The sequence below is a fragment of the Chinchilla lanigera genome, unplaced genomic scaffold (assembly GCF_000276665.1).
Source record: "Chinchilla lanigera isolate Chin_1 unplaced genomic scaffold, ChiLan1.0 scaffold00123, whole genome shotgun sequence".
NCBI lineage: Eukaryota > Metazoa > Chordata > Mammalia > Rodentia > Chinchillidae > Chinchilla > Chinchilla lanigera.
Window position 1 is genome coordinate 1500204 of NW_004955524.1, and position 26421 is coordinate 1526624.

General features: G+C 37.0%; 1 protein-coding gene across 3 annotated transcripts in view; it reads right to left on the reverse strand.

Annotated features, from left to right (window-relative positions):
* Window positions 1-871: 871 nt before the first annotated feature.
* LOC102020835 (zinc finger protein 14-like) overlaps window positions 872-26421 on the reverse strand; it is a 29109-nt gene continuing 3559 nt past the window's right edge. Inside the window, exons 2-5 of one of the 3 annotated variants that reach the window (XM_013507323.1) lie at window positions 6218-6344; window positions 5827-5887; window positions 4267-5057; window positions 872-3174 (exon numbers count right to left, since the gene is read on the reverse strand). In XM_013507323.1, coding sequence (XP_013362777.1) covers window positions 3083-3174; window positions 4267-5057; window positions 5827-5887; window positions 6218-6344 — 1071 coding nt within the window. In that variant the 3' untranslated portion in view covers window positions 872-3082. Of the gene's footprint in view, window positions 5058-5826; window positions 5888-6217; window positions 6345-26421 lie in introns of all 3 variants that reach the window. The other 2 variants (XM_013507324.1, XM_013507322.1) reach the window with 2 other exon arrangements.

The following is a 26421-nucleotide window of genomic DNA, read 5'->3' on the forward strand; positions in this document are numbered from 1 at the left end:
CAATGCTGGTAGTAAGTGCATTCCAAAATTATTAAAACTTTATTTTTTGAGTATCAAAAGCTTAACTACAAAAGGCATAGTACTCCAGTCCAATCTAGGATTCTACTCTGACACCTTACCTAAAGATAATACACTCATTGGATGCATAGAGATTGTCAAAGTATTAACACTAAGGACAAAGATCATCAATTTTTGATGGTTTGACTTCTTGATGTTATAATGGTAAGAAATGACATATATCTAGGAGGAAATGTCTTTGAATTTCAAAGACTGTTTCACTCTGACAGGGAAGTGCTATGTTAATTTTTTCATGATGTGAGGGAGTAGTGATTTCCCTAAAACCAAAGCCAATGATATAAAAATTCTATGGAGAATGCTTTGTGGATAGATTAATGCATTCCATCCTATGTGACAAAGTGGATGATCTCCGTGGTCTTTGAGAAATTATGATCAAAATTTCTGAGAAGACAACATAACTAATGTAGCAACTATCACATGGTAAGATTTACTTGTAATGAAAGATAAAAACTTGCCAAAATTATAAACTTAACTTTTTTCTTTTAAAGATACAAGAACTAAAACGTATTAACAGACACAGACATAAAAACAATGAAAGCAATACAGCATTTCAGACAAGGTGGTAGGAAATTAACAATGGTTGTAGCATTACATATAGGTATCTTCAAATTGGTTACTCTGATAAACAAATATAGGCCTGTAGATTGATCAAACAATTGAAACAATCAAACAATTAAAACAATCAACAATCAAGCAGTTCAAACATTCAAACAAACATTAACTGTTCCTTTCAATAACAATAGAAATTAGTACAATTATCTTAGCTATCTTGTGTATACATTTATTTATTCATATTTCCCTTCTTTCTTTCCTCTTTTCCCTCAGCTCAGTTGTTCTTTCCTTTTGAGCAGTTTCTTTCCCTTTCACAATCTAAACTTAACTTTTCACACATTCTTTGTAATGCTTAGTTTGGAAATTATCTAGAACAAACATGTTTGAAGGAAACTGAAACAGTAAAATATGCAGCCAAAAGTTGCATTTTCATCGTCTGTCCTGCTTGGCATTGAGCACATGGCCTGTCTATTGTAGGCATGTACAGTGCCACTGCCTCAACTGTCACACTGAAAACTCCTTTTTATTAAAAAAAGATGGATTATACATAAACTTTTCAGCATGATGAAGCATGCCTCTAATCCAAGCTAATCAGGACACTACGGCAAAAGAAACAGTTCTGTGTCAACCTGGAGAATTAAGTGCAAATGTCTCAAAATAAAAATAAAAAATCGAACACTGTGAGTTACTGGCAGAGCCTTTTCTATGCATGTGAGAGATACTGGGTTCAGTCCCAAGAAATGAAAAAAAAGTTGGTGAAAATTCCGTGTACTGTCAATAGAATAATCCTTGTATTACTGAGTAACTTGAAGAAAATAAAGTTTCTACACCACCCTGGGCACTGTGGCACACAAGTATAATCCCAACTCTGGGAGATTTGAACAGGAGGACCAAAAGTTTTGGGCTGGCTTGGTCAACTTATAATTTGTGTCAAAATTATATTTATCTTTATATATATGGTTAATAACAAATACATAAATCAACAATGTACAGATATAGTAAATGTTGTATGACTACAGATGTAGATGAGCTGTAGAAGCACCCCGAGTTCAATCCCCAGTATAGGGGGAAAAATCCACACACACCTCATATACTACTGCTTTAATAACACTTAGCACATGTTTTTGTTTTCCACAGTAAAACATCCATAATCCAGAGATGAACTTTAACAAGGAGCCACTGACAAGGACAATGCATACCTTTTACATTTCCTTCAAATGGGGCATCTTCTGGTGCATTTTATCCAAATTACATTGCCTCGTTCTCTTTACACTGTGTTACTTACATTCACAGAATTTCATGGGATGAATTTTCACTGGTCTTGGAAAGTATTAATTGCGACTGCCAATTAGTATTTTTGACATATAGAGAATTTTATCCAGTGTTTTTTTTTCCTTTGGTACTGGGAATCAAACTCAGGACCTTACGCTTGCAGGCAGGTGCTGGGCTGCTGAGCTCTATCCCTGGCCCCAGTGTTAATTCTTTCATGTGGACAACTGAGGTCTATTATACTTAAGGGATTTACTTACATATTTATTTACTAAAATCTGTGAATAAAAGATGACTGTTTCCCACACCGTACAATGATGACTCTGCTCCACTATGCATTTGAGCATTTCAGACAGGTGATACAGTAACGAAGGTTTTGCCATCCTATATTTAGTGTTTCTTTTCACGAATTGAACACAGGTGGAATGTATTCAGGAAAGGAGAATGAGTCAAGGCTTTTCTTTATGTACATAGTCTTCTCTGAATTTTTTCATTTTTTGAAGGAAACTGGAACATCTGAAGGTATTTCCTTATTGCTTACATACATAGAATTTCTTGTCTTCAATACTTGGGAAAAGTGAAGGTTTTTCTATTGCTCACATAGGTAAGAGTTGTACCTAGCATAAATCCTTTTATGTATTTGAAGAGTACTAGAAAAACTTAACACTAGCACAATGCTTATAGCTAAGTGTCTCTCCAACATGTCCTTGAAAGGAACTGCAACGTAAGAATAGTTTTCTCACACTGCTTAGCTGTATATGGCTTCTCTCTAGTGTGGATTCTTTCATGTATTTGAAGGGTATGAGAATGATGGAAGGCTTTGCTTCTTTGCTTATGGGGCTTCTCTCCAGTGAGCCATTTAATGTCTGTGAAGATGACTGGAACATCTGAAGGCTTGGCACTGCTTGCGATTATAAAGATTGTCTCCAGTATGAGATCATTTGTGCACTATAAGGGAACTGGAGTAAATAAATGCTTTCCTACAGTTGACATACGTAAGGCTTTTCTCCAGTATAGATTCTTTCATGTACTTTGAGATACATGACACATTTGAAGGCTTTCCCATATTTACATGCATAAGGTTTCTCTCTACTATCAATGAGTCCTTTTATGTCTCCTAAAGCTACCAGAGGTTCTGAAGGCTTTTTAACATTCCTGATATTTATAAGGTTTCTCTCCAGTATTAATTATTCTGTGCAGTTGAAGAGCAATGTGTGAATGTTTTTCCACATTCTTTGCACACATAGGGCTTCTCACCAGTGTGAATTCTTTCATGTACACGAAGAACACTGGAGTCACTGAAAGCTTTTCCACACTGTTTACATGCATAAGGCTTCTCTCTACTGTGAGTCCTTTTATGTCTCTGAAAAATACTGGAGGTTCTGAAAGTTTTTTCACAATCCTGACATTTGTAAGGTTTCTCTCCAGTATGAATTCTTCTGTGCAGTCGAAGGGAAGAGCAATGTGTGAATGTTTTTCCACATTCTTTGCACACATAGGGCTTCTCACCAGTGTGAATTCTTTCATGTACATGAAGAGTACTAGAGGACCTGAAGGTCTTCCCACATTCTTTACATTTGTAAGGTTTCTCTCCAGTGTGAATTCTGATGTGCACTTTAAGGGAAGTACAATGTGCAAATGTTTTTCCACATTCTTTGCACACATAGGGCTTCTCATGAGTGTGAGTTCTTTCATGTACATGAAGAACACTGGAGTAACTGAAGGCTTTCCCACATTGTTTACATGCATAAGGTTTCTCTCCACTGTGAGTCCTTTTATGTCTCTGAAAATTACTGGAGGTGCTAAAAGCTTTTTTACATTCCTGACATTCATAAGGTTTCTCTCCAGTATGAATTCTTCTGTGCATTTGAAGGGAAGTATAACACTGAAATGTTTTCTTACATTCTGTGCACACATACAGCTTTTCACCAGTGTGAGTTCTTTTATGTACATGAAGAGTACTTGGGGACCTGAAGGCTTTTCCACATTCTTCACATTTGTAAGGTTTCTCTCCAGCGTCAATTCTGTTGTGCAGTTTAAGGGAAGTGTTATGTGCAAATGTTTTTACACATTCTTTGCACACATAGGGGTTCTCATCAGTGTGAGTTCTTTCATGCACATGAAGAACACTGGAGTCACTGAAAGCTTTCCCACACTGTTTATATGCATAAGGCTTCTCTCTACTGTGAGTCCTTTTATGTCTCTGTAAACTACTGGAGGTTCTGAAGGCTTTTTCACAATCCTGACATTTATAAGGTTTCTCTCCAGTATGAATTCTTCTGTGCTGTTGAAGGGAAGAGCAATGTGTGAATGTTTTTCCACATTCTTTGCACACATAGGGCTTCTCACCAGTGTGAATTCTTTCATGTACATGAAGAGTACTAGAGGACCTGAAGGTCTTCCCACATTCTTTACATTTGTAAGGTTTCTCTCCAGTGTGAATTCTGTTGTGCACTTTAAGGGAGGCGCACTGTGCATATGTTTTTCCACATTCTTTGCACACATAAGGTTTCTCACTAGTGTGAGTTCTTTCATGTACATGAAGAGCACTGTAAGACCGGAGAGTTTTCCCACATTCTTTACATTTATAAGGTTTCTCTCCAGTGTGAATTTTTTCATGTAGCTGAAGGGAAGCACAATGTGAAAACATTTTCCCACATTTCCTGCAAACATAGCATTTCTCACCAGTATGTGTTCTTTCATGTATGTGAAGAGCACTGGAGTGAATGAAGGCTTTCCCACACTGCTTACACACACAGGGTTTTCCTCTAGTGTGCATTTTTTGATGTCTTTTTAAGCCACTATAATACTTGAAGGCTTTCCCACACTGCTTACATTCAGGTGGCTTCTCTCCAGTACATGTTGTTTCAAGCTTCTCAAAGCACTGGGGAAGGGTAAAGCGTTCTTCATTTTGCCCGTACTTACATGGCTTTTCTACATGTTCTTGATTCTCACACGACTTCTTTCCACTGTGAGGTCTGAGGGGCACATTTTGGGATGAATGGCCAATGAGGACTTCCTTAAACGCAGAGCATCCCAAAGGACGTAGTCCAGGTTTGTCAGTTAAAGTTTGATCTGGAGACTGAAAGTCTGGAGATCTGAAGGTTTTTCCACACTGACTAGCTTCCTCTTTATATTCACTCTCCACAATCTGACTTCTGTAATAAAGAAGCACATTATGAATTAATGATCTTACATTAGTTTTTATTGGTTATATTTTAACACTGAGTAAAAAAGTAGAAGCTTTATAATTAAATAATCTGTAAGAACAGGCATGTAGTCAATTAGCACCATTCACTACATCAGACACAGCTAATTTGAAAAGAGTTATATATATATGAGGTTTGTAAGACTGTAAGTTCATTATTTTGTAAACAAGGAATGTCTAGATCACATGTAAGTACAGGGTAAGTATTCTTTTTTTTCTTCAGGGTAAGTATTCTTTACCTAACATTCTTGGAAACATGTTTTGGGTTTTGGATTTTGAAATATTTGCATATACATAATGAGAAGCCTTGGCGAGGGACCCAAGTGTAAAGATGAACTAATTATTTCATACAATGTTGTTAGTATCTTTTTCATAAAACAAAATTTGTGTACAACAACAAGAAGAATAGCTCAGCAGCTTAGCTCCTACCTGGAAAGTGCAAGGTCCTGAGACATTCCCGGTATCAAAAACAACAAAACAACATCACCATCAACACCACCATCAGAAAGACTTGTGGTGTCACATTAGTGCCCAATAAATTTAGGACATTAGATAAATTAGGATTTGAAAGTTTTAGAATAAGGCTGGTCAACCTGTGTTTAATTTAAGAAATAATTTTCTCAGTTATTCTGAAGTGCGGCTTGTATCATCTTCTTAAAATATTTGACATCATGAAAATTTTGTTAGGAATAGTGCTTTCTTTTGTAGGTGGAAATTACCGTAAAAGTTTCCCAGGATTTTTGTATTTATCTTCACTTGCTTGCTCACGCCATCTGTGTCCTAAAATATAGACCCAGAGAAATAATTATTAATTACAACATGATCAATACTGCAACAAGTCTGGTATGGTGGTGTATGCATGTAATCCTACAACTTAGGGGACTAAGGGAGTAGTACTGCCACAAGTTCCAGGCCAGGCTGGGCTATACAGTGAGACACTGTCTCAAAAACAAAAATGTATTGTAACACTCTAGATTAACACTATCGTATAGACCTGCTCAATTTTACTTGCTAAAGTATTTTTTATACCGAAAATTCCTCAACAGCATTGGTAAACGAAGAATATTTGTTCTTGAAGTATCTAACTGAAGGAATGATTATCCCCCTTACCTACAGAGATCAGGTTCTCGAGGGTTTCCTGCATCACCACTCTGTAGAGATTCTCTTGGGAAGGATCCAGCAAAGCCCACTCCTCCTGGGTGAAGTCCACAGCCACATCCTCAAATGTCACTGACTCCTAAAACATCCCAAATATATTTTCAAGAAGGTGAGACTGATAGCAGGGCATCTTTATTCAATTTATAATGAGTTCACATGATACTGTGCATTCCAAATTTTTACTTCAAGACTTGGTATTTTCTTTTGGTCTGCATTCACATTCACATGTGCTGCTTGGGTATCTTGAATTACTCTTTTTACAGCAAATGTCTAATACCTGTCAAAGCCCTACTACTTACCATCTAATACAGAGAAGACAGTAAGCAGTTCTGAGAATCTGCACTGCTTGAAAAACTCATCCACCCATTTTTTTACTTCATGGAAAAAAAGGATAAAACAATTTCACATCAGATTGATCATTAACTGTTGTTTTCAATAGAGCAATAAAAGTCAGTAGTACAGCTATGTTAGGTATCCTGTATATACATATATACATAAATTTCCCCTTCTTTCTTTTTTCCCTCATCCCAGTTGTTCTTTACTTTTGAGCAGTTTCCTTTCATTTCACAAAGTCTATCATACCTCCTAATTTTTATTCACTCTTTCAGGTTCTTACACTATTGAGACAATACATTGTTTACACACGTGGGTCTGATTTATTTCACTTATGAATATGGTCTCAAATTGCCCCCATTTACCTATGAAACCCTAAAGTTTATCCTTATGACTAGTATTTTGTTGTATAAACAACTTTTTTATCCATTCCTCAGTGGATGGGCATTTGGATTGTTTCCAAGACTTTGCTATTACAAATTGTACAGCTATAAGCATGGGTGGACAGGTATCACTGTGGTATGCTGTTTTTAATTCTTCTGGGAAGATACCCAGCAGGGAATAGCTGAGTCACATGGAATCTCCAATCCTACTTTTTTGAGGAATCTCCACACTGATTTCCACGACGGGTGCACCAGTCTACACTCCCACTAACAGTGGAAAAGGATGCCTTTTTATCCATAGCCTTCTAACATTTGTTATTAGTTTTTGATGATAGCCATTTTTTTCTGGGATGAGACAGAATCTAAGTGTTGCTTTAATTTTTATCTCCTGAATGACCAATAATGTTGAACATTTTCTCATATATTCATGTGCCATTTGTATTACTTCATTGGAGGAGGGTGTACTCATCTCAGATACTCATTTTTGGATTGGGTCTTTGAATTTGAGGGCCTTCAGTTTTAAAAATTTCTCTACATGTTCTAAATATGTCTTTTTTTGGGGGACAATTGGCTAAAATTTTTTTGCAATATGTGTGTCATCTTTTGACTGTTGGTGATTTCTTTTGATGTATAAAAGCTTTGTAATAAGAAATCCCAGTTCTTGATTCTTCGAAGTATTTCCCATGTGGTCTGTGTTTTGTTCACGAAGTCTCTTCCTATATCTTCAACATTTCTACATACTTTCTCTTCCAGTAGACTTAGTGTTTCTGTTTTAATATTGAGATCTTTGATCCATTTTGACTTCAGTGCATTGTGATATACAGGGGTTCAATTTTAGTCTTTGGCATGCAGAGTCAGTTTCTCCAGCATCATTTATTAAAGAGGCTATCTTTCTACCAGTGAACATGTTTGGCCCTTTTGTCAAAGATAAGGTGGCTGAGTATGTCTGGAGCTGTGTCTGTATTTTCTAATCCATACCAATGATCCTCAGGTCTGTTTCCTTGCCAGCAGCAGACCAATTTGATCACAGTAGCATTGTAGTACAATTTTAAGTCAGGTATTGTGATGCCCCCAGCCTTGAGTTTTTTGCCCAGAATAGCCTTTGCTATTCTATGACTCTTCTGGTTCCAAATGAATTTTAGAAATGTTTTCTCCAGTTTTGTGAGACATACCAATGGTATTTTGATTGGAAGTGCATCAAATCTGTATAACAATTTTAGAAAATTGTAAAAATGGCCATTTTCACAATGTTGGTTCTACCTACCCATAAGCAGGGAGTATCTTTAATTTTCTAATACCCTCTTCAATATCCTTTCTCAGAGAACTGTAATGTTCAGTACAGAGATCTTTCACTCCATTAGATTGATTCCTAAGTATTCCATTTTTTGGATGCTACTGTGAAGGGTGTAATTTTCCTAACTTCTCTCAGTCCATGTTATTTGTGTACAGGAATGCTAATGATTTTTGAGTGTTGACTCTGTATCCAGCTATGCTACTGAATTTGGCTATTAAATCTAGCAGTATTTTGGTGGAGTTTTTGGGGTTGTCTATGTAGCGTATGATGTCAAATAAGGATTTCACTTCTTCATTTCCTATCCTAATTCCTTGTATTTCTCTCTTCTGTCTGTTGCTCTGTTTAATGTTTCTAGAACTACACTGAATAGGAATTGTGAGACCTCCTTGTCTTGTTCCTGGTTTTAGAGTGACAACCTTCAGTTTTTATACAGGTAGTATGATGTTGGCTGTTGGTCTGCAACAGATGACTTTTAGCAGATTGAGGTAAAGACCATCTATTCTGATTTTCTGTAGGATTTTTATCATAAATGGGTGTTGGACTTTAACTAAAGCCTCTTCTGCATCTATCGTGAAGATCATGTGATTTCTGTCTTTGGCTCTGTGGATATGGTATATCAGAATTTTTGATTTGTATTATGTTAAACCATTCTTACATTCCTGGGGTGAATCTACTTGGTCATGGTGTGTAATCTTCTTGATGATCTGCTGCATTCTGTTTGCTAGTAGTTTGAGGATTTTTGCATCTGTGTTCATTAGGGAGACTGGCCAGTAGTTTTCTTTTTTGGTTGAGTCTTTCTATGGTTTTGGTATTAGGTAATTCGCCCCTCCAGGAAAGAGGGAGTACTGTTTCCCTTTCAATTTCAGTGAAGAGTATGAGGAGTATTGACATTAACTTTTCTCTAAATTCCTTGCAGAATCCTCCAGCACCTGTGGTGTACTTTGCTGCGAAGTTTTTCACTACATTTTCAATTTTATGAACTCTTATTGGGTTATCCAATGTGCAGCTGAGAAGCATGTGTATTCTTATGTTATTGAGTGGAATACTCTGTAAATGCCTACTAAGTCCATCTGTTCACAGGTGTAGTAAATTCCTTGTTGGCTTTTTTTGTCTAGCTGATCTCTTTGTGATGATGGGGTGTTAAGTGTTAAGGTTCCCTGTTACAACTGTTGCTGCTTATTTGATTTTTCATGTCTGTTAATATTTGTCTCATAAAATAGGGCGCTCTTGAGCTTGGTGCACATGTATTTTTATGACTGTTATCTCTTCCTGTGGAAGTTTTTCCCTATCAAGTATGTACTGACCTTTATCTTTTGATCATTCTTGGCCTCAAGGTCACCTTGCCTTCAAATAGAATAGCCACCCCTACTTTTTTTCTAGGTGCCTGCTGCATGGAGAATTGTTTTCCATCCTTTCAATTTCAGTGTATAAGTTTCTGGACTATTACATATCGGGACATAGATTTATGTTGGTTATAGTTATTTGGAGTTCTATACACCTCATTTATCTCTCTGTCAGATTCTGTTCCCATGCTTGGGAAATTTTCTGCTACTACTTCTGCAAATAGCCCTTTCATGTCATTTGTGTTTTTTCCTGCTTTTTTGTTGACACCTATCAGTCTTATATTGTTTTTCTTTGCATCGTGTTGTAGACGTTGAATTATTTCCTGATCCCTTTTTATTTTTGAGATCTTTCTTTCATGATCATTAGGTGCAATGCTGCCTTCAAGGTCTGAAAGTCTATCTTCTGTTTTATTTAGGCAGTTTTGCGAGCTTTCAACGGAATTTTTAACTTCCTGGATATGTGTCTGAATCTGTTTTTTTTTTTTTTTTTTCTCCGGTACTGGGAACGGAACTCACGACCTTGCGCTTGCCAGGCAGGCGCTTTGCCGCTGAGCTAAATCCCCAGCCCCTGAATCTGTTTTACGAATTTTATTTTTTTCTTATATTGCTGATTCAAGGTTTCCATCATTTTCCTATGCTCCTCTATTTTTTCATCTATGTCTACTCTAGATTTGCTGATAAATTCCTTCACTCTTTTTTTTAACCTGAGATATTATTTCTGATTTGATTTTCTCTATAACCTCATGGGTTTCTTTACTTTGGTTGCCATCAGTTTGGAAATTCCAGGTGTGTCTCTTCATTTTCCTCTATGCAGATGCCTTCTGTTGTTGTTCTGGGTAGACTGTAAGTCTGAGGCTGCACTTTGCTTTTGCATCCCATCTTGGTTACTTGTTGCTGAGACAAAATTCCTGATGCCCAAAATTAAGTAATGAAAGGTTTGTTTAGTGCACAGTTTGTGGAGGTTTCATTCCATACTCAGCTGGCTCCAAGGCAGGTGGCATGGCCAAGGGGCAACCATTCTTTTTTTTTTTTTTTGGTTTTTCTCCGGTACCGGGAACCAAACTCACGACCTTGCGCTTGCCAGGCAGGCACTTTTGCTGCTGAGCTAAATCCCCAGCCCCCAAAACCATTCATGGTACAGAAGACATCAAAAACAATAAGAGCCCAAAAGAGAAGGGAAACAAGCCTTTTTCCCTCCCTTATATTGTATTCAGGCTACCCACCCTAGGGCAAGTGTAGCACACACACCACCAATCCCAGTACTAGACCATGAACCAATCATAAACTCTAGATTTAGCTGCCTCCAAAAAGCTGCTCCCATGACTGCATGAGGCTCTGGAGGGGGTCATCCAGAAACAAACTAACCATCATGAACCTGTTTGATCCTGTAAAAACACTGAAAATGCCAAATATCCTTGACAGTGACACTGGCATTAATGGAGCCACCACTATGTCTGTCTCTGCAGTAAGTACCTTGGAGGACAGAAAAACATAAAACATATAGTAAACGAGCTTACTAGCCAGGAGTGTAAGACAAAAATTAAACAGATAAAACAATTATAGAGACAAGAATAACAGTGATAATTGTTCAGTTGCCTTGTGGTTTGGAAGTATATATATAACCCTTGAGGAAATATGTATACCAATCTGATAGACATTTCTACAGATCAAAAAGTTTCAAAAGTAACATCACTTCTAAGGAGTTTACATCTGAGAATTTAGCTCCAAGTGCATCAGTTTTATTCTCAGCTGAAAAACTGTTGTTAGCAAATAGTCCTTAGACATGAGCCCAGTAGCTGGGTGTGGTAGAACATGGCTGTAATCCTAGCACTTGGGAGACTGAGGTGGGAAGATCCCTGTGAGTTTGAGGCCAGCCTGGGTTACATGAGTTCAAGGCCAGTCACCTGAACTACATGGTGAGACACTGTCTTAAAAAAAAGAAAAAAAAGAAAAAAGAAAAAAAGAAATAAGCCCAGTAAAAAGAATCTATTGTCTACTGGTAAATTTTTCTGGTCCTTTGGCACAACTGGTCTACCTGTATCATGTGATCAAAAAGACCGATAAGACCATGCTCCAACTCACTGCCTTCCACATCAAAAGAAGCAAACCATCTATTTTTTGGATATTGAGGCAAAAAAAGAACACTTTTGAGTTTCCAGTGTTATGCCATAATGTACGAAACAAAGAAAGACACGGCACCAAGTAGGTCTAGGAGACAGTCATTTTTTATCATCAGTGGGCCTGACTAGGATCACTCCTAGAGACAGTGCCCTACCCAGTGGGGTTTTGGGGCTCTTAAGGGGGAAAGCAAGTGGGAAGTGCAGCAGTAGATTTCATGCATTATGATTGGAGGGTAGAGCGACATCATGGGTTGCCAATGGAGCTTAAACATCTCAGGTGATACTGCAAGACCGTCGTCAGTCTTAAATAAGTTACATTGCAAGGTCATCATCAGTTACACAAAGACAATACAGATGACTACCCAAAGGAAGAATTATTCTGTCTTGTTGGGCATGTCTGCTTTGTTTTGCTGGGCATTCCTGGCAGGCTTTTAATTAAAATTGCAATTCCCCTTCAACAGGAAAAGGAGAGAACAACTGCCTGGAATTTACTCAAATTAACAGGTAAGCTATGATAAGAACTCCCTCCTACCAAAGGGGTTTGGGTAATTTGAGTCTTATGATAGCTCCAAAGGAGGGGAGCTTTGTCAGTTTCTAAGATTTCTTCGTGTGAAATATAAAGAGGAGAAACAGAAGGTTACACATGGTCAGCATGGCCATGGTGGTAAAGCTCAATGGTAAAGCATTCATTCATGCACAAGACCTTGGGTCCATTTCTCAGAACAGTAAGAACAAAGCAATCTCAGAAGAGAAAAACCTGTCAACAAGCATAAAACGTACAATCATACACTCACTTTCTAGTCCAGCAGGGAAGACTAGAGAAGGCAAAACTACCATTTACATAAACAAATATAAATGCCACAAATCTTCCAGACAGAGAACTAAAGTCAAGGGGCAAGCACTGTCTTCAAAATGGGAGCTAGAGGCAGACATAGAAAAGTCTAACTTACTGCAATATAGATTCATTAGTAAAACAATCACATAAAATCTTAAACTATCATGAACTACTAAAGCCTGTGTGGGAAATAGTTTGACAGGTAACCAACAGGATATCCAGTTTCTGGACACTACAAATTTGAATTCTAGCTCCAGAAAAATGAGGTTTTTACAGTGAAAATTAGAGAAAAAACCATAGCCATTTCAAATAAAATGGTAGAAATAAATCTGACATTTTGAAACATGCCTGAAGAGTTCTGTTTATGTCAAAAGAAATGCAATTCCTTAAAGCCCAACTACCCAAGAGGTTTCCACAGCCAATTTCCTGGAATATGTGAAAAACCCAGTTCACCTCCCACTAATACACATCTCAAAATTAGCGAAAGAGTCGGCCATGGTGGCACATGCCTGTAATTCCATTACTCAGGAGGCTGAGGCAGGAAGATGACCTCGAGTTTGAGACCAGCAAGGACTACAGAGTGAGTTCAAGGTCAGTCTAAACTATACAGCCAAACCCTGACTCAAAAGGACATCCACGCATGCATAAATAAATTCAAAAAGGAGAATCAATTTACAAACTACCCATTTCTAACAATCAAAATGCTCACTTTTTTTTTTTTTTGGTACCAGGAATCAAACTCGGGACCTTGTGTTCTCTAGGCAGATGCTTATGCCACTGAGCTATATCCCTGGCAAAATGTTAACTTTTTAAGAGCAAAGAAATACATTACAAAAACACTGAGAAAACGGGAAAATGTGGTCCAATAGTTCATCTATCTCTAAAAGAGAAAGAATCTGAAAGACTTGAGATAATGTGGTCCAATAGTTCATCTATCTCTAAAAGAGAAAGAATCTGAAAGACTTGAGATAATGTGGTCCAATAGTTCATCTATCTCTAAAAGAGAAAGAATCTGAAAGACTTGAGATACTGAACTTTGATAAAAAGAACTAAAATAGGAGCTGCCTGCGGACACAGGACCAAGAGGTCCATGATCACTTTGCCATACTCCCTGAGCTGCCTGGGGACACTAGGTCAGGCAATCTGCTATACACTGCTACCATGGTTTATGTCTGAGATCTGGGAGAACTAGGTACACTCCACCAGCTGCCTGGTGACTGCAGACTGAAAAGCCCATCTTGGTGGCCACTGAAAAGCAAGTCTGACCACCACGTGCTAGTGACATTTGGTGAGCTGCAGGCAAGAGTAAAACTTGGCGTTCTGCCTCTGACATAAAGAATGACAAGATGAAGGACCAAAATGCAATCTCAGAACTCCATCCCACTCAGAACAAGTCCAGGAGAACTTGGTAAACACACACCTGAAATTGCTGAAATGATTGCAGTGGCAGTAAAGAAACAACTCCATCACGCCATAGAAGACACCAGAGCAGTCATAATCCCAGGTAAAAAGTAACAACAATGAAAGAATTGCTCAGCACATCTAAAGAAGACATTTATAAAAATAAATGAGCACAAGAAACTGATGGAAATGTTAAACGAACAATACAGGAGAGAACCAGAATGCACGAAACAGATTTAAAGAGATATTCAGGAAATCAAAACTTCCATCAAAAGCTGGCAAAACTGCCTGAATGAACCCGAAGACAGAATGTCAGATCTTGAACACAGCACTGCAGCTACAATTGTGAAAGGAAGGATCTCTTAAAATTAACAAGGAACCAGGAAAAATTAATTCAACAGCTGCAAAATGAAACAAAGAAAAATAATGTAAGACTAATAGGTGTCAATGAAACAGCAGGAGGCAAAACAAATGACATAAAAAGAATATTGGCAGAAATAATAGCAGAAAATTTCCCAAGGATGGAAAAAGAATCTGATGTACAGGTAAATAAGGCATACAGAACTCCAACTAGTGATAACCAAAATAAAACTACACCCAGACATAATAATCAAGATCCCACATATCTAGCAAAAGAACGAAATATCAAAAGCCGCTAGAGAAAAGAAACATCACCTATAAAGGAAAGTGCATCAGAATCACAGCAGATTTCTCAACACAAACAATCCAGTCGAAAAGAGCTTGGAGTGAAGTACTACAGGTCCTGAGACAAAACAGCTTCCAACCCAGACTGACGTATCTTTCAAATTTAATAGAGAAATAAAATATTTCCATGACAAAGAACTGAAGAACTTCATGAGTGCCAAACCAACCTTACAAAGGGTACTAGAAGATATTCTAGACAGAGATAAAAATGACCACAATTTTAAGAATAGAAAGGAACCTCCATACAGAGCAAGCAATTAAACACAGAGAAAGAGTAGGAAACCAAAGGCAAGTAAACAAATGATAAACCAACACATATCAGTTATAACCATTAATGTAAATGGCTTAAAGTCACCAATCAAAAGAAGCAGACTGGCAAAGTGGATCAAGAAACAAAATCCAACAACATGCTGTACACAGGATACACATTTTACTCAAAAGGTAATCCAGACTGTAAGTCAAAGGATGGAAAAAAATTCTCCATGCAACAGGAACCCAGAAAAAAACCCAGAAAAAAATTCTCCATGCAACAGGAACCCAGAAAAAAGCATGGAAAGCTACTCTGTTTGCAGACAATGTGAACTTCAAATCGAGAACAACTAAAAGAGATAAAGAAGGTCACTACACAATTGTTAGGGGAAAATTGCAAGAGGGAGAGATAACAATCTTAAACACGTATGCACCAAATATGGAAGTATCAAACTATGTAAGAAAATTTTTGTTGTTTTGGTACTGGGAATCGAACTAGGGACCTTGCACTTTGCCAGGCAGGCACTTGTACCACTGAGCTATATCCCCAGCCCAGAAAATTTTAATAGACATGAAAAACCAAATAACTAAGAACACTATTGTAATTAGGGGACCTGAACACCCCAGTGGCACAAAGACGTAGGTCAACTAGACAAAAAGCAGAGAAACAACAGACATGAACCAAATCTGTGAAAAAATGGACTTAGTAGATGTTTATAGAGTGTCCCAAGCTACAACATCAGACTACACATTCTTCTCAGCTGCACATGGGATATTCTCTAAAATAGACCATCATCTACCCCACAGAGCATACCTAACTAAATGCAAAAGAAGTGAAATTATCCCCACCATAGAATCTGACCACAGTGCAATGAAACTGGAAATTAATGACACAAGAAACCACAAAGACTCCATAAGCACTTGGAAATTAAATAACAACTTCCTGAACAACCCATGGGCCACAGAAGAAACTAAAGAAGAAATTAAAAAATATCTACAGACAAATGAAAATGTAAATACAATTTACCAGAATCTGTGGGATGCAATGAAAGCAGTCCTCAGAGGGAAATTTATAGCTGTGAACTCACACATCAGGAAAACAGAGAGAGAACAAATAAATACCCTAATGTTGCACATCAAAGTTTTAGAAAAAGAACAAGTAAAGCCCAAAGCCCAAAGCCTAAAAAAGGAGGAAATTATAAAGATCAGGGCAGATATTAATGCCGTTGAGATGAAGAAAACAGTACAAAAACATAAACGAATCAAAGAGTTGGTTCTTCGAAAAAATAAAATTAATAAACCCCTAGGAAACCTTATTAAAAAAAGGAAAAACCTCAAATTCATGCAATAAGAAATGAAAAGGATGAAATTACTACAGATACTACACAAATTCAAAAGATATTAATACCTACTTTGAAAAATCTTTACTCCCATAGGATAGAAAACTCAGAAAAAATGGACAGATCCCTAGATATGTATGAATTGCCAAAGTTAAATCAGGAAGATATAAAAATCCTGAATAAGCAAGTAATAATTAATGAGATTAAAAATGTGATTAAAACTTACTGACAAAGAAAAGCCTAGGCCCTGATGGATTCACAGCAGAATTCTACAAGAAATTCAGACAAGATTTAATGCCAATACTCCTGAAACTCTTCAATGACATTGAAAAGGAAGCAATTCTCCCTAACTCATTTCTGGGGTCAAGTTATTATCCTGATACCAAAACCTGAGAAAGACCCAACCAAGAAAGAGAACAACAGATCAATCTCCTTAATGAACACAGATGCAAAGATACTCAATAAAATACTAGCAAACAGAATGCAGCAAATCATCAAGAAAATCATACACCATGACCAAGTTGAATTCATTCCAGGAATGCAGAAATGGTTCAATATATGCAAATCAATAAATGCTATACACATATCAATAGAGCCAAAGACAAAAACCATATGATCATCTCAATAGATGCAGAAAAAGCTTTCCACAAAGTCCAACATGATTCAAGATAAAAACCTTACAGAAAATAGGAATAGATGGCCTCTACCTTAACCTGATCAAAGCCATTTATGACAGACCAACAGCCAACATCATACTAAATGGACAAAAACTAAAATCTTTCACTTTAAAATCAGGAACAAGACAGGATGTCCACTGTCACCACTCCTATTCAACACATTTCTGGAAGCATTAGCCAGAGCCATTAGACAAGAGTGAGAAATAAAAGGATAGGAAAGGAAAAAGTGAAATAATCCCTATCTGCAGATGACATGATACTCTACATAGAAGGCCCCAAAAACTCCACTGGAAGACTCCTTGAATTAATTAACAAATTCAGTGGCACAGCTGGATACAAAGTCAACAGTTTCAAAACTCAAAAATCAATAGCATTCCTATACACAAACAACAAACAGACTGAGAGAGAAATAAGGAAACCCTACCTTTTACAATGGCATCCAAGAAATTGAAATATTTAGGAACCTATAACAAAAGAAGTAAAAGACCTATTCAATGAAAACTGCAGTACTCTAAAATGAGATCAAAGAGAATTTCAGTAAATGGAAAAATATTCCTTGCTCATGGACAGGAAGAGCCAACATTGTGAAGATAGCCATACTACCAAAATTGTTGTACAGATTCAATGCAATTCCCATTAAAATACCATTCACATACCTCACAGATTTACAGAAAACATTCCTAAAATTCATCTGGAACCAGAAGAGACCCAGAATAAGAAAAGCATTTCTGGGCAAGAAAGACAAGTCATGTGGAATCACAATCCCTGAACTGAAATTATACTACAAAGCTACTGTAATAAAATCAACAGACATGAGGCTAAAAAACAGATGTGAGGATCAATGAAAAAGACTGGAAGAAACAGCCACAACCAGAAACACACTCAGCCATCTTATCTTTGACAAAGGGACCAAACAAGTTCACTGGAAGAAAGACAGCCTCTTTAACAGATGGTGCTGGAAAAACTGGCTTACCACTTGGTGAAGACTGAAAATAGACCCAAGTCTATCACCATGCACCAAACTCAAGTCAAAATGGATCACAAATTTCAGTATTAAATTGGAAACACTAAATCTATTAGATGAGAAAGTAGGTAAAAATCTTGAAGACACAGGGATAGGTAGAAAGTTCATGAACAAAAGCCAACTGCATGGGAAATACTTTAAAGAATCACATCTTACTGAAAAGTTTTTGCACATCTAAAGAAATCAACAGCAGAGTAAAAAGAAAACCCACAAAATGGGAAGAGATTCTAGCTGAGTGTCTCTTGGACAAAGGACTTCTATTTAGAACATATAAAGAACTAAAAACCATCAGCGCACCCCAAATTCAAAGGCCCAATCCAAAAATGGGCATCTGCGATGAATACACCCTTCTCAGATAAAGAAATACAAATGGCAAATGAATACACGAAAAAATGTTCAATATCATTAGTCATTGGAGAAATGCAAATTAAAGCAACAGTGAGATTTCATCTCTCCCCAGTAAGAATGGCTATCATTAAGAAATCAACCAATAACAAATGCTGTCAAGGCTGTGGAGAAACACTTTTCTCCACTGCTGGTGGGAATGAAGATTGGTGAAACCACTGTGGAAATCAGTTTCAAGATTCCTCAGCAAACTAGGTCTAGAGATCCCACTCAACCCAGGTATTCCCCTTCCAGGTATCTTCCCAGAAGAATTGAAAACATCGTATCTCAGCAATATATGTGCACCCATGTTTATAGCAGCAGTTTGTAATAGCTAAGTCATGGAAGCAACCTAAATGCCCACCTGCTGAGGAATGGATAAAAAGTTGTGGCATTTTTATATAATGGAGTACTACTCAGCCATAAAGAAAGAAAAACTTGAGGCTTTTATATGTAAATGGTCACAGCTACAGCCTATACTCATAAGTGAAATAAATCAGACCCACAAGTGTAAACAACATATTGTCTCACTAGTGTAAGCACCTGGAAGAGTGAATAAAAATTAGGAGGTATGACAGACGTTGTGAAATGAAAGAAAACTGCTCAAAGGAACAACTGGGATGAGGGAAAAGAGAAAAGAAAGAAGGGGAAAATTATGTATATATGCATACACAGGATACCTAACATAGTTGTACTATTGACTTCTATTGTCCTATGGAAAGGAACAGTTAATGATTGTTTTACCAGTTGTGTATGTCCGTATTTGTTTTCCTGAGTAACCACTTTGAAGATTCTATATGTAATACAACAACTATTGTTAATTTCCTATCACTTTATCTGAAATTCAGTATTGTTCTTGTGTTACTTTGTAAATGTATGTTAATTTTTTAGAATAAAAGTTAAATATATATTTATATAATATTTTATATAAAAACTAATGTTTTTCTCCATCCCCCCACCCCCCCATCCCAGTTTATCTTTCCTTCTGAAGTTTCTTCCCCCATTTTACAATTATCTATTGTACATTTTGGATCTTATTTACTCCTTCAGCTTCTCAAGTTGGGAGACAATATGATGTGTACACATATAGGTCTGGTTTATTTCACTTATTAGTAAGTATGATCTCTAATTGTGTCCCTTTATGTATAAAGGTCAAAGTTTTATCCTTCTTTATTGCTGAGTAATAATCTATTGTATAAAAATACGACAACTTTTTTATACATTCTTCAGTTGACTGGCATCTGGGTTGTTTCCAAGATCTCACTATTACAAATTGTGCTGCTACAAACATGGGTTCACATCTATTGCTGTGGTACGATGTCTTAGATTCTTCTGGGATGATACTCAGAAGGGAATAGGTGGGTTGAAGGGGACCTCCAATACTAGTTTTGTGAAGACTCTCCATACTGACTTTCACCATGGCTGCAGCAGTCTACACTCCCATCAACAGTGGAAAAGAGCTCTTTTTTCCCCACAACCCCTCCAGCACTTGTTATTGGTTGATTTTTTGATAACAGCCATTCTTTCTGGGGTGAGATGGAATCTCAGTGTTGTTTTAATTTGTATCTCTTGAATGACCAGTGATGTTGTATATTTTTTCATATATTTGCTGTTTGTAGTTCTTCATCTGAGAAGTGTACACTCATCTCAGATGCCCATTTTTGGATTAGGTCTTTAAATGGGGGAAGTTTGATTTTTTTGAGTTATTTTTATATTCTTGATAGTAATCCTTTGAGGAACAGCTGGCAAAAGTTTTTCCCATTGTACACTGTTTCTTTACTCTGCTGGTGTTTCCTCTTGCTGTGTAAAAGCTTTTTAATAAAATGAGATCCCAGATGTTGACACTTTTTGATAGTTCCTGTGTGATCAGGGTTTTATTCACAGTCCTTGCCTACACCAATGTCTTGGAGAGTTTTACTTATTCTATCTTCTAGCAAATTTAATGTTCCTGTTTTAATATTTAGATCTCTGATCCATTTAACATTTAGTTTAGGGGCTGGGGATTTAGCTCAGCGGCAAAGCGCCTGCCTGGCAAGCGCAAGGTCGTGAGTTCAGTTCCTGGTACCGGAGAAAAACCAAAAAAAACAAAAAAAAAACCCCAAAAAAACATTTAGTTTAGTGCATGGTTAAAGACATGGGTCCAATTTTAATCTTTAGCATGTGCAAAGCCAGTTTTTCTAAGGAGGCTATTTTTCTTCCAGTGAATGTGTTTCACACCTTTGTCAAACATGAGATGGCTGAGTATGTCTGGAGTTGTTTCTGTATCTTCTAATCTGTTCACTAGAGGGAAACTCACATATAGAAATTCCTGATTTATGTTGGGTTCCATTATAAAGTGTAGATCTTACCCCTATGGTTAGATACCAAATCAAGAGTTGCCACAGTTTGTCAAATTCTAGGTCAGGCATGATGCTGTTGCTAATTGTAATACTTTAGCCAGGATGTCATATTAGTTGTAATCAGTTGTTCTCCCTTCTATAACAATACTGAGACTGGGGTCATAACAATTACCATAATTTAGATACAAAGGACTGGGGGCTGAGCCAAAAGGTGACATCTCATCCTCAATAAATTGAGAAGCTAGGCTCTTGGGACAGACACAAAAAACAAGAACTTCTTACACATAGACAATACCTCTGAAAGACAGACATTTAGTAGGGAGGCTTCAATACTAGTGATAAAAGCTACCTTCTGCAGGAAATATATAGGTATTAAGACATGAATAAAATAAAATACAATAAAAAATAGAAAATGACAAAATACAGAAGCAAAACCCAACCCCATACCTAAAGCCCAACCAGGACAAGTCCAAGGGACAACAGGATAGAAGAAAATGGAGGCCACCCATCTGAAATTTCTGGAATGATAGCTGCACAAGTTCAGAAACAGGTGCATGAGACTACAGAGGAAATCAAATGAGAAATAATATCCCACATGAAAAGGAATGAAGGCCACAATGAAAGATCTACTTAGGAAATCTGGAATCAACATAGTTAAAAAAAACACAGGAGCATAGGAAAAGGATAGAAACCATGAATGCATGATATAGGAAAGAAATGGAATCCATGAGACAGATTCAAACAGATAACCAGAAAATCAAAAACTCTCATTAAAAGTTGGCAAAATCACCTCAATGAAAAGTGAAAACAGAATTTCTGACCTAGAAGACAGGATTTCAGCTAGTCAACATGAAAAGAAAGATCTCTTAAAAATAACAAGGGACCATGGAAAAAACAATCCAAAACTGCAATGTGATGCAAAGAAGAATATAATGTTAATGAAGTTAATGAAAGAAGCAGGAGCCAGCACAAATGACATAAAAAAACTTCACAGAAATAATGGCAGAAAACTTTCCAAGTATGGAAAAGAATATGACACACAAGTAAGTGAGGCATATAAACCTCCAATGAGCCATGACCAAAATAAATCTACACCAAGGCATATAATAAGATTCCAGAAATTCAGCACAAGAACAGAATATGAAAAGCTGTTAGAGAGAAGAAACAAATCATCTATAAAAGAAAGTCCAACAGAATTACAGCAGACTTCTCAGGACAAATCCTTAAGTGAAGCAGAGGTTGGAGTGAAGTATTCCAAGTCATGAAAGAAAATAACATCCAACATAGATTAATGTACCCTGCAAAACTGTCTTTCAGAATTACTGGAGAAATAAGATACTTCCATGATAAAGAACAACTGAAGAAATTCAGGACCACCAAACCAGCTTCACAATGTGTTTTGAAACATATTGTAGAGAGAGATAACAATATGCACAAATCCAAGAACATCAATCAGAATAAGCCACCAGGCAGGACAAGCAAAGACAGGGAACCAACAGCAGATAATAATATGACAAGGATAAATCAATACATGTCAGTTATAGCTATCAATGTAAATGGTCTCAACTCACCAATCAAAAGAAATAGACCGGCAGAATGGGTCAAGAAACAAGATCCAACAATATGCTGTATATAAGAAACACACTTAACTCAAAAAAAAAAAATTCACTGAAAGTCAAAGGATGGAAAAGAATATGCCATGTGACAGGAACCTAGCAGAAAGCATGGGTAACTATTCTATTTTCAGACAATGTGAACTTCATTCAAAGACAGATCAAAAGAGATAAACAAGGTCACTATATTCTTGTTAAGGGAAGCCTCCAAGTAGAGATTATAATCATACACTTATATGCACCACATATAGGAGCACCTAGTTGTATAAAAAATTAATGGATATGAAATATCAAATAAGCACTCAGTAAGTGAAATCAATCAGACTCACATGTGTAAGTATCATACTATCTTGCTGGAGGAACTGAAAGAATAAATAAGGTCAGAAATGCACAAGAGATACTGTGAAATGGGAAGAAACTGTTGAAAAGGAAAAGGAACTAGGATGGGGGAAAAGGATGAAAGGGAAAAGAAAAAAACAAAACAAGATAGTTATATTACTAGTTTTTCTTAGCTCACTGAAAAGACAGTTTTGTGCTAATATCGTTTGGAGAATTTTATAAGCCCGTATCTTGTATACTCATTAACTACTTCAAAAAAGACAATACTCAATATATTAACTATTGTTATTCTATTATTGTTATGAAATTTTGTTTTACCCTTTTCCCATAAAAATATAAAACTGAAAAGGAAATTACAAATCTAAAATGTTGTCTAGAAACTTCACACTGACAAAGGCAGGAAATCAATAAAATCCTCCACCAACAGGAGTCATCTGAGTTTGGAGAATACTCCATCCAACAACAGTACAGGGCATATTCTTCCTAAGATCACATCAAATATTGACCAACCCAGATCAGGTTCTGAGTCTGATATACACCCTAACAAATGTAATGGAACACAAATAATGCAAGTTATGTTCTCAGGCCATATTAGAATTTAACTGGAATTTAAGAGTTGAAAAGCCTGCACACAACTGGAAGATAAAATAAAAAACTTCTAAATTACACATGTACCAGAGAGGTGGTTTAGGATAAAATAAAGTGTTTCAAAACAATTGAAAATGATCATACATCTTTCAAAATTCCTGGGATGCACAAACATAGTGCTTCAGTGAAATCTAAAACAAGTAATGAATATTTTAAGAGAAAAAGAAAGATGTAAACATCTAACTCTTGACTGACTGGCCTTGCAATCCTTTTGCTATAGCCTCCAGAGTACTGGCATTATAGGTGTGTGCCAACAGGCCCAATTTACCTTTCTATTAAAGCACAGAGAAACAAGAGAAACAAAGGACTATTATGAACAATTACACACCTCTCTATTTTTGGATGACCTATATATGAGATTTTTTTCATATTGTGAAAGAAATTATGATGCATTAATACATGAGGACAAAATCCAAAATTGCACCAACATAAAAACAAACTCCCAACCTCTTAGCAGTGGGATGAGTGAATCAACTGACCAAACTATACAGCTTCATCTACCATCACATACACAACAGAAAAAAGCAAAGGAACCACAAAGTCTTTCAATCACAATATGAATGCTACATTATAATGCCTTGAAAATTCAAAAGAGGCAAAACCATAAGTAGATGGTAACACAGTGAAGCTTGTAAAACAGTCTTGTGGCCACCTGTATGTGCAGAAGTAGATGAAATCACACAGGATGTGTGTACAGAGGTAGATGAGCCACACAGGAAGTTATCGGGCTATTTAGACTTATGACCTACCTTTTGGGTATAGCTCCATATATTTTGTTTGTAGAGCTTTAACTTTTTGGGGGGTAGAGTTCACCTTTATACAGCAATGTAATTTTTGCTGAGTGTTCTATACATTACTGTAGTTTTACGTTCTATATACATTACTGAAATCCCTGCAGAGGGTTCAGGTCTCCCACCTGGCAATACGGCAAAATAAAGAGAAAAAGTTCTGCAGATGAGGAGCTCTGCAAATGCTCTCTGTGGAACAAAGAATGATGTTCCCCAAAGCTCATGGCTTTTATTGGTATTAGGGACGGAGGTGGGTGGGGGCTGCAGCAGAGTGCTAGGGAAAAGAAACTTTGCAGGTACTGCTGCAATGAGAAACAGCAATATTATATTAGGCACAAAGGCCTCTAATTAGCAATGAAATGGATAGCTTGATGTATGCAAGGCTGGCACCTTACTGCCAGAAGAGTGTAATTCTTATTGAGTCCCATCACCTCAGCTAAGATGTTCTCTCATGTCTTAGCCCTAGAACCTCACAGGCTCCTGTTTAAGGCCCCATTCCAGCTATCAGCAGGGGTAGGGCAATTTTCTTGCCCACATGCTGTAAGGAGACAAGTTGGCAGTCTTGGACTTGATCACATTCTTTTAGCTAATTAAGGGAACATCTGTTTCAATATGGCCAACTCTGCATAAATCAGTGACAGGGTTGAAGGAGAAGTCAGGGAAAGGTTGAGGCAAGGGGCTTCGTTTCTCAGTAGAGCACAGATTTCTCATGGTGATTGCAGGAATGCAGAAGACTTAATGAAAAGCCATGGGTCATAATATGGCATAAAAATTTATGCTCTTGTAGATGTGAAGACTTATTATTCTTTCAATTTAGACATTTATCCTGGAATCAGCCATGAGGCCCTTATTCATAAAGTAATAAACTGAATGATGTTGTGAACAGACTTATTGATCCCATCTCCCAACAAAGAGGAATGTGACATTTAACAATTGGTTTACTGGTTCCCAACTGATGTTACATTTGCTAACACAGCACAAATTGACCAGTACAGGAACTGTACACAGGAACAAAACAGAAATTCCAAATGAAATGTTGGGGGCTGGGGATTTAGCTCAGTGGCACAGCGCCTGCCTGGCAAGCACAAGGTCGTGAGTTTGATTCCTGGTATTGGAAAAACAAAACAGAACAACAACAACAAAAAAAACCAAATGAAATGTTGCAATTTCAAAACAGAGATCTGTACAGTACAGTCTGTGAATTTCTAAAAGATACAACATTGGCCTTATGTATGGTAAAGAAAAACAAACTCTGGCTGGGGATTTAGCTCAGCAGCACAGCGCCTGCTTGGCAAGCACAAGGTTGTGAGTTCAATTCCCGGTACCGGAAAAAAACCACACACACAAAAAAACCACAAAAACAAAACAAAACTTAAAAAAAAAGAAAACAAACAAACAAATTCATACTCCTGCCAACATTTCACCCAGAAGTACTGATAGGGAAACCATGACAAAATGGAAACCTGACATGGAAACTTTCAACAACAAAACCAAATGTGGAGTAGATATTGTCGATGAGTTATGTAGCAACTATGATGTCCCTTGAAACATGATGCATTGGCCAGTGGATGTGTTTTACTTGATCCTCAACATATGTGGCTTAAATAGTTTGATAGCGTACAAAGAAAATAACAAGTACAAAATATCATGGCAAAATTTTCTTAGAGGACTGGGACTGGAGCTCATAAGAGAGAAAAAACAAAGTATTTCTACAGCAGAGAAAAAACAAAATATTTCTGCCCAAGGAACTATGCCAACAAATTGTGCAGCACACTGCACAAGTGAATAGGCAGGTGCAGCACCACGAAGACCTACTACAACAACAGGAAATCACAAGAGATGTCAGCTGTGCCCTACAAGAAAGTACAGGAAAACAAAACATATGTACTATCCGTGTAAGCAATATTTGTGTATGGAACATACAATTGTGATGTGTGACGACTGCTTTGTGTGACAGTTGAAGCAAAGCTTATTTTTGTGGTAGAGTTGTATTGGAATTTTCACTGTAGTTCCATAAAGAATTTATTTCTGATGTTATCTTTTAGGTTTTGTAAGCAAGTATACAGCTGATGTGAAAATGTGGATGCCTATTCTAGACGAACCATATATATTAAGAATCTGATAATTCTGTTGATATTTTATGTTCCTATTAACTACACACTGTACAATATAAGAACTTCCTGATAACAAAACAAGACCAATGAGATATCAAGGACTGATGGAGATGTATGAAGCAGTTCTGAGCAAGACTTAACCAATTGACTTTCCATGTTTACTTGTGAGTCTGTCCAAATCCTAGGCTCCCTGTCTGTAGATGGGCATCGGATTCATAGTAAGTGAA